At 48.2% G+C, this 9,743-nt stretch overlaps 1 protein-coding gene across 1 annotated transcript; it reads right to left on the reverse strand.

The window, feature by feature from the left end:
* Nucleotides 1–454: 454 nt before the first annotated feature.
* Nucleotides 455–9,065, reverse strand: SYCE1 (synaptonemal complex central element protein 1). The gene is given in 13 exon segments (XM_047762699.1): nt 455–563; nt 814–918; nt 1,049–1,159; nt 1,232–1,355; nt 1,441–1,507; nt 2,241–2,304; nt 2,553–2,642; nt 3,338–3,392; nt 3,624–3,671; nt 4,292–4,366; nt 4,695–4,754; nt 5,384–5,446; nt 8,976–9,065. Coding segments are annotated over 13 exon segments (1,041 nt in total). The 5' UTR covers nt 9,046–9,065.
* Nucleotides 9,066–9,743: the final 678 nt, after the last annotated feature.

The raw sequence follows: 9,743 nt of genomic DNA on the forward strand, positions 1-9,743 counted from the left end.
TGGACTTGATAAGCACACAATAGTCCAAGGTGATTGACTCCCAGGACACTGAGGATTTCTGACATACTCTGCTTTTGTAACAGTGTCTCAGGTATAGAGTTTGTGCCCATGAAGGTACAAACTACATTTAGGATCCAGTTACATTTCTTTTTCTCAGCTAATCAATGGGGACTGTGGGCATGGAACTGACAGGCTGAGGTTCTGGTTTACATAACCCCTGGGCCTATTGTGAGAAGGTCTCAGTCCTGCATCCCTGTGCCTGGGGGTCCTTGATCATGTCAAGTCCTAGAGATGAACAGACCCAGAGACTGTAAGCTTAGGGAAGCATTTATTCAGTGCTTGCTGTGGGACTCTGGCTGAGGCCAAGAGGCAGAATGTGGGCCAGAGGTCTTGGGACAGACAATCCCCCACCTAGCACAGACTCAGCTGAGGCAGTTGTACTGAAGTGGTGCCTTTATTTCCTGAAGCCCAGGGTATAAGTGCCAGTGTATGGTGGGTCCTTCTTGCCTAGGAAGACATTAGGCCCTGCTTGATGGGCAGCTCTGGGTCTTTCTCCTCACTGACTCCAAGTGTCTTAGGATTAGCCTGTGGGAGGTCAAGGTCTGAGGGTGAAATCCCCTCACATTCCTTTGCTCACACTCTCCCTGGGATCTGCCCCACCTCACCCCACCACTGCCAGCCTCTGCACCTTTGTCTTGACTGTGTCCCTGCAAGAATGCCTTTCCCTGAAGACCATCTTCTCAGGATTCTGCAGACCCCCTCCTTGTCTTCCCACCCCCAGCTCCTTTCATGAGCTGTCTCTGCTCCCTGCACCCAATTCCAGGGCTCACAGCTTCTCCTGGGCCAGCTCCTTCCTCTTGCTTTCTCTGGGTTTGAGCAGGGACCTGCACCCCAAGCTTTTCCAGCTCTTCTTTCAGCCTGAGGTAGGGTAGGAGGTTGGGGAAGGAGAAGGGTAGGATTGTGAAGAGACCAAGAGACAGTCTGGGAGGGAGGAGACTCCCTCAGCTACCTTCCCAGTGAGGATTGCAAGGAGGGGCCCTGTGCCCACCTCTGCTTCTTCTGCTGTAGCTGCTGGCACTTTTGTTGTAGCTGCTCCTGGCGCTGGGCAGCAGCCCCCAGGAGCTCCTGGGCCTTCCTGTTCTCCTCTTCAAACAGATGCCTGAAGATGGGGCCATCAGTGCTGGCAGCTCCCTTTCTCTATCCCATCCCACCCTCCCCATCTCTGCCTTACACCACAGCTGCTGCCTCCTGGCTGCGGAGGAAGAGCCCCTCAGTGATGGTTGCGCAGCCCTTGGCTCCAAACTGGGAACACAGACGATGCTTCACATCCTCCAGCTTTGCCTCCACCAACTTCTCTGTAGCAGGAAGGAACAGATGGGCAGGGTACGGCAGGGGGGGGCAGGGCAGAGTTGATCTGGGCATCCCTTCTCCAGGCCTCACCTTCCTTGAGCAACTGCTCCTTGCTGCTGTCCAGGGCATCAATTTCCAGGGCCAGTTGCTCTGGCTTCTGAGGGGTAGAAAGATGGCCTGTCCACATCTCCCATGTGCTGCAGTGAAGCTGACCAAGATCTGGTATTCCTTACTTCCTACTACTTTGGCCCTCCATGTATGCCAGGCACAGTCCAGCTTCAGGGCCTTTGCACTGGCCATTCCCTCTGCCTAGAGCTTTCACTCCAGATTACCTAGGGTGCTGTGCTATGCTGGAGAGGCTCATGAGGTCATGAGTATTCAGGAATTAAACAAGGTTTGAAATCAGCCCTAGGATGAGTATTTACTACAGGAGATCCTGCAAACAGTACAAATCAAGGTTTTTCTTTTGAGAGTAAGTTACCACCCAGTAATGCAGCTCCTCCTCTTACCATCATGTGACCTCACTGAGCTCTTCCATCTGGACAGTCATTTTCTCTGCCTATTTTCTTGTTTGGGATCCCCAGATGCCTGCCCTGTGTCTGTGATGGCCCCAAATACATATATGGATCTCATTTTTGGGTGAGCCCTCCTTGGTTCATCGGGGTTCCTCATGACCACTTAAGGATACTTGGAGAGCATCAGGGATGGGTGGGCAGGTCTGGTGAAGAGGTCAGCAGCAGGTGGCAATGAGGGTGCTGCACAGCTGCCAGGGTTTGTACGGAACTAGGTGTGGAAGTAGAGAGGAAGGAGGCCTGGAGAATTCCATTGGTTTGGGGCCTGGTGCTGCCAGGGGAGATGCGGAAGGTCGAAGGAGTGGCTGAGTGACTCACATGGAATTCCCAGAGGTCCTTATGCTGGCCCATCAGATCCTCCAGCTGTTCTTCAAAATCCAACCTGGAGATCAAGCACATAGGATGAGGGGCCGTGGGCTGAGAGACACCCCTCCCCAACCTTGCACAGCTAGGGTCTTCATGCACAGACCAGGGGGAGCTCACCCATGCTCTTCATGCTGCTGGGAACACCTTCTCCACTTTGACCCTCCAAGCTTCAGCTCGGCCAGCTACTCTTCTAACCTCCATTGCTGGTATAACTCCCACTGACAACCCAGCCCAGCCCATCAGGCTTCAGGTGTTGGGCTTTACCTCAGCTTCCTCTGTTTGTTCTTTTCTTCCTCGATCTGGGAATTCAGGGCAGAAATTCGCTCCTTGCATTCCTGCAGCATGGTTTGCTTCCTGGCAAGAGTCAGCGCAGCCCTTCATCATGTTCTCTGAATGTCTCCCTACATTCAGGGGTTGGGGTAGGGCTTCTGCATCCTTCTCTTGAGGTCTGTTCTAGCCTTCTAGATTGAGGTCCTTCTCTGTAACTTTGTAGGGGGACATGAGCACATGCCCCCAGGAAATGTCATTGTGAAGATTAGAGAGATCAGTGTGGGCCTGGTCAAATGCACAGTCACACCCGTTAATAACCCCATGTGAATTTCTCTAACAGTTTCAACCTTGGTATGCTAGGGGCTTGGGGCTTCTGGTCACCAGATGAGCAAAATAAGCATTGAGGAGGTAGAGATCGATGCACAAATAGTTGGGTGGATGGAAGGATAATGGATGGAGAGATGGCTGGCTTGATGCCTTAAATGAAGGGACAGATAAGCGAACAAACAGCCACTGTGGAAAGTATCAAAGGTACAGAATAAAAACCAGCTGAAGGAATTTAACATTCTAGCAAATGAGTGCTTATTCCAGGTGAGTGAGTGAGAGGGTACTCTTAACACTACTGCCCGCTGTTGCAGCCAAGATGGAAAGACCCTTATTTGGCCTCTCCATTTTACAGAGGGAGAAGATGAGAGCTGTGGGTCTAAAACTGATTTCACTTACTTTCTCTACCAGAATGAAGGGGTAGCTTGGAGCAGGGCCCAGGTAGAGGCTCTTACCTCTGTGCCTCACTTTCCTTCTCCTGGCAGTGGAGCCGGAGGATCCTCAGGGTCTCTGCAGAGAGAGGAAGTGAGGGGGCCATGAGAGCTCATCAAGGCATGAGGTTTGGGCAGAGGTAAAAGAGCCAGGTCATGTGGACACCGTATGGGACTGTCATTTACTGTGGTGGAATCCACAGGAGGGGTGCAAGGTGATTCAGGTTTCAAAAGGCTTCTATCACTATAGAGAGTAGGCTTATACAGGTTGGAAAAGGCAAAAACATGAAGACAGGACAGCTATAATTACCTTGCTTTTTGCTCAAGATCTCTTTCAGGCGTACTTTCTCTCCACTCACTGGAAAAAGTAACATGTTCAGGCATCAGGGACCATTCACTGCACCCCTGGGGACTAGGCCTGCCCACGGTCACATGGGCAGTTTCATACAGGCTTACCCCTGACCCCAAATGTGGACCCCCAAGGTGACCCTCTCCTCTCTTGTGCTGACACTCGCTATAAGCACTAAAGAGTCCTGAAGGTGATAAAGGGTGTCTGTGATGACTTTGTGGGATGCCAGTGTGTTTACATGGCATCACATGAAGTGGGACAAGGACTGTGAAGCAGTAACATCAAGCAGTAAGTGGCACGTGACCAGGCAGGGACAGGGTGCTGTTTTTAGGTAACTGGGGAAGGCCTCTCTGAGCATACTTGAGCTGAGAGCTGAGGATGATGTGAGGCAACAGGAAGCTGCAGTATCTGGGGGGACTGTCTAGCCAAGGCCCTGAGGTAGAGGCATGCTTACAGAGTTTTTCAGGAACCTTCCCACCAACACAGTGGGAGGAGCAGGGATTGGAAGGATCTGAGGTTGAAGAAGGGCAGGAGCCCTTGGTCACAGCCAAGAATGCAGACATCTGGAATACTGTGTTCAAAGCTGCATGACATTGTGTGGACCTCTGGGTGACCCGTGACAAGCTTACATGAGTCAAGTTCCTTTTGCAGGGTTTCCCAGACAGTCCGGGCCTCTCCCAGCTCTTCACTGGCTTTCTTTTTCGCTGTGCCAAAGAGTAAAACATTATTTAAATGTCTTTTCCTTGCAAATATTTCACATTTGTCTTCAAGTAAACCTAAAGGGTTTACTTGAAGGCTTTACAGAGCAGGAAATGGGGCTTCTAGGAGCATAAGCCCTTCTTGTTAGGTTCAGGTGGCAGCAGGGCCAGGTTAATAAACATGACTATAGCAGTTAGTATTTAGATGGACCAACCCATGCCTCGTTTAATGCTCTGCTCTTTCAAAATACTTTGTATATTTTGAACTAGGGGCACCGCATTTTCACTTTACACATAACTTATTCTGGTTGACAAGGCAAGGTCCTGAGCTCACCTTGCTGAACCTCATTAATCCGGTTAATCAGGACCTCAACCTTGGGCTCTAGGCTTCCCGCTGCAGGGAGAAAAGAAGGTTGAGTGACTATGACAGGAGAGACAGAGGGAGGTGGATGCCCCTCCAAGGGCTTACACCTTGGGTAGGGGAGACAGCAACAGAGAGAGACAAAGTCAGATTGTGGTAACTGCGGTCAAGAAAATAGGTAATGGATTAAAAAGTAAAGGAGCGGGACACGCTTCTTCAGATATGGCAAGACCTCTTGAGAGCCCCAAATCAAGTAGGGTAGGGTAGGCCTTGAAGTTCCCTGGGTGGGTGTGAGAGACAGTGCAAAGGCCTGCCTTGAGGTAGGAACATGGCTGGGAGGTGTCTGGTAAGGAAGCACAGAGGAGCAGATGTGAGGTGGAGGGAAGGGAGGTAAAGGTGGAAAACTGTTTTCAGCAAATCGCAGTGGGAGCCAAATGGATGGTGAGTAAGGGGAGTGTTAGGACAATGTTTTGCATTTTATTGCATTACACTTTAACTTTGAATCATGGGTCATATTTTTAACTCAAAAAATTAAGGTTTAAAAGTAAGAGAAAGCAAATGAGTTCATTTCCCAAGTCTGTGAATTTGGGGGCTTAGAATTGATTCTACTTCTGCCTGAACCCAAACCTCAGGCTGAGCCTTAGTTACAGAGGAGACGTGACCTTTCTGCAACTTCTTCACCATTTCCATCAAGTCTTCTATTTTTTGTGAGGACTTGGCCTGCCCTGTGGAGACAAAAACCAAACATTTAAGAATCATATAGGTGTGAGAAGCCTGAGGGAAGATCTGACAACCTTGGGCTGGAACTGAGGTGGGTTGAGGGCAGGTTTCCAGCCAAAGTGGTGCTTCTGCTCCTTGACCTTAAGTGGACACTGCACAAGGGATGAATCGGGTCATGGTCAGCTTTTCTTAAAGGATGAAATGACACCACAGATTTCCCCTTACTAAAACTCAGGGCAAGGGAAGGAGTGCATGCTTACTACAGATACTGTTCAAGGCTTGGTCAAAGCGCAGGATGTAATAATGAAAGAAAAAAAGGTATTAAAATATTAAAAACTGGAAACAAGGAGTCAGAAGTCACTGTAAACAGTAGATGGCATAATCGTCTATAAAGTTCAAGAGAATATCACCAAAACAAAACAAAACAAATCCCCACAAAAAGACCAAAATACCTCACAAGGAATAGTGAGGAAATTTAATAAGATGTCTCATTTAAATGTATATGAATACAAAATGCTTTCCTACATACAATCGTTATTCTGGAGCCTCCTAGAAAAACATTTTGTACTGACTTGCTTATACTCAAATAGGCATTTATTTTTAACTCCCTAATGAACTGGTAGATCTAGGCAATTATTATTAACATCAAAATAAAGATAGACATTATGAGCTATTTGATGTAAAAATACAACATAGGATTCTTGTCAAAAATGACACTAAAACATGTTAAGCCTCTTGATCTAAATAACAATTTAAAGGAAACACAAGGACAGAGGATCATTTTAAATGGCTCCTGTGGATGCAATTAGCAACATCCACACTGGGGAGCTTCACAGGAAAAACAACCCAGTTTAACTTAAATACATTTTTGGGTTATGGGGGAGGGAGAAAGGAAGACCCTTACATACAAAAAGAGATTAAAGACACCTATCACCCAATCTCGATAAATGGATCATATTTGCATCTTGATTCAATCAAATACACTTTATAGAAGAATATATATATTCTTTTTCAGATTATTTTCCATGACAGATTACAAGATATTGCATATAGTTCCTTGTGCCATACATCAGGTCCTTGTTGTTTAGGTTTTATATTTAGTAGTGTGTATCAGTTAATCTCAGTCCTAATGTATCCCTCCATTCCCTCTCCCCTTTGGTAACCGTAAGTTTGTTTTCTATGTCTGTGAGTCTATTTCTGTTTTGCAAATAAGTTCATTTGTATCATTGTTTTAGATTCCACACATAGGTGATATTTGTCTTTGTCTGATTTACTTCATTTAGTATGATTACCTCTAGGTCCACCCATTTTGCTGGAAATGCCATTATTTCATTCTTTTTATGGCTGAGTATTATTCAGTCATGTATATATATGCACCACCTCTTCTTTATTCAGTTATCTGTCCATGGACATTTAGGTTGCTTCCATGTCTTGGCTACTGTAAAAAGTACTGCTACGACCCTGGGGTGCATATACCATTTCAAATTAGTTTTATTTTTTTCCAGATACATGCCTAGGAGTGGGACTGTTGGATCATATGGTAACCGTATTTATAGTTTTTTAAGGAACCTCTCTACTGTTCTCCATAGTGACTGCACCAATTTATATTCCCACCAACAGTGTAGAAGGGTTCCTTTTTTCCACACCCTCTCCAGCATTTATTTGTAGACTATGATAGACATTCTTACTAGTGTGAGGTGATACCTCATTGTAGTTTTCTCTTTCTATATTAGCAATGTTCAGCATCTTTTCATGTGCCTGTGCATTCTTGCATATGCTTAAATTTTTCCATAATAAAGTTTAAGAATAGGACATACAGCTCCTTTATGCCCTTCATCCCAAATCTTCCATTTGCTACTCTTTCTGAACCTTGAGAATGAGTTGCAGATACAATGCTTCATTACCCCGAATATTCTGTTGTGAAGTTCTAAAGTACAGGGACACTCTCCTATATAGTAATAACCTCAGTATAACAATTAAAACTGAGAGAACAACAGTGATAGATATTAACATACAATCCTCAAATGGCATTTAAAAAATGTCCCCTACTTTTACACTTTAAATTTCCACTAGTATTAATTACATACAAATATTAAGGTTAAAAATGTTCCTTTACCTCTGCATTGCCCTCAAAATCCAAGTCCCTTCCTTGGAGCCATCAATTAGGAAAGCAGCCTCCAGACATCTTTCTGTGCAACCTACATAGTGCTATAATTATAATTTTTCTTGCTTTTCTCTCATAAAAATATCTTTTTTGAAAATCATGCTGTATCGGTGTAAATACATCTAATAACTTAAAAGTTGACGTAGTTACCTTAATTTTAATTCCATTTCTTCCTCATTTCAGAAATCCACTCTACAGGTATTTCCCAGTAGAAATACCTCAGGATTTAGCTATTCCCTCCCCATGTTTTCCTACCGCCATCTAGGCTCCAGTGACTATGTAGTCCATGCATCTCTATGTTTTGTGTGATCCTCCAGGAAAGAGTGAAGTTGTAAAATTCCTAAGTTTCTAAGCCACATGGGATATGGTATTTCACCAGTTATAAGACACTGGTGAAACTGATTAAACATTCATCTAAATATGTTGTCTTATTTGAGAAATTTGGAAGAGCAATACTAAGAGGTTTCTTTAGTACAGTGGTGGCCACGGTAGGTGCTTAAGGGAACTATATGCATCTGTCCTGTTTTTCTTTGTCCTTAGCTGAGAGTTGTCACCAGGTGCCACACTCTGCTCCAATCAAGCTTTCTGTGCTGTTTCTTTACTTAGACCTTTATTTTATAAAAACGTTATGGAGCCCTTACCAATGTACCAAAGCTGCACTGGTAACAGCAGGTCTGAAAGTGTCACCCAGACATGTTCATGATTGAATCTTAAGGAGGGAGGTGGGTGAGCCAAGAAGAGCAGAGAGTAAACAAGCTGAGGGATGGGTGCTCCTTGTACAGGTCCCTCCGGTTCTGTGAAACACCAGGGCGAAAACGGCTAAGGAACACTGTTCATCTCTCCTCTACCCCAGGCTGTCCCTGCAGAACTTTTTAACTGAAGGAGCTGCCGTTCTCCCCCACCCCCTTCCTGGTGAGGTGGGAGCCAACACGCGGTGGATCAGTGTCAAGACGAAAGAAAAGGTAATGTCGTGTGGAGCCGTCCGGACCCTCGTTGGGGGAGAAACTTCCCCGTGGAGAACCACTACGGGGCAGCTGGGAAGGCAGCTGTGTGCGGGCTGTGGGACGAGTGACTGGACCGACCCGGGCCCACATCGAAACCGTGTCCCCTGCCTCCTCTGAGCTACTTAAGCAAACGGGATGGACAGACCAGGCCAACGGGAAGTGCGCGAAGGTCAGGCGAGGCCTGCGGGTGAGTCCCCCGGGCTCCGGGTAGCGCCGCCCAGACCCTTCCAGCGGGGCGACAGTCGTTTTTTCCTCACGACCGACCCGGCCCTGAGGAAGAGGCTCCCGCACGCGCTCCCCGCCCGGCCCCTGGCAGCCTGGCTCCCTCCGGAGGCCGGGTCAGAGGCCGCCACCGGGCCCAGCTACCTCCTGCCTCGCCAGCGCGGCCCAGGGCTCCCGCGGACTCCTCGCTCGAAGGCCCCGGCCGCCCCGCCATCTCCTCTCAGGTCGCTGGCTCCCGGCGTCTGGCGCCGCGCCGGGGGCGGGGCGTCCTCTGTGCGCCTGCGCAATGCCCGTTTCCTCAGCGGGGGGCCGCGGGGAGACCGTGGGGGCACGCGCCAGTGCGCATGCTTGAGCGCCCGGCCCTGACTCTGCGCAGAGCAGGAGAGGGTCGCGTGCGCTTGGGTTTGCTCTCGGTCGATGGAGGAGCCAGGGGCCTGCGGGCGTGTGGAGGTCTCCTGAGGGCGCGTCCCGGGGGACGCCGCCCGCGCTTCGGGGACAGTGCCAGTGCTTGGCGTGGGGGCCTCAGTTCATTCCTGTCTCTGCACCGGGAAGAGGAATTTCCGGTTTTCCCTCAGACGCTTCCTGGGCGCTTTACAGCAGGGCGGTGAGTTGGCCTCGTCGTGCGCAAATCCTGTTCCAAGACCTCCAACGTCACGTTTTCCTCACCTGTTGCTCAGGGTTCCAGGTGGCGGGAACAACCAGGTGTGAGGAGCAGTTTTGAGTGCTACCTGTGCAAAGCCCTGCCCTAGAGCTGACTTAAGCTTCCTCGATAGGGATAAGGTTACGAAAAGTCACAGAGTAAGCATTAGGATTAAGGCTCAAGGTGTGGGGAGAAATCTTCCGGATGTGTTTTCTAAACCCCAAGGAAACCATAAGTAAGGGGCTAGAGGGACCTGGCTCAGCAAGTTAGGC

Source organism: Phacochoerus africanus, chromosome 15 (assembly GCF_016906955.1).
Source record: "Phacochoerus africanus isolate WHEZ1 chromosome 15, ROS_Pafr_v1, whole genome shotgun sequence".
Lineage (NCBI taxonomy): Eukaryota > Metazoa > Chordata > Mammalia > Artiodactyla > Suidae > Phacochoerus > Phacochoerus africanus.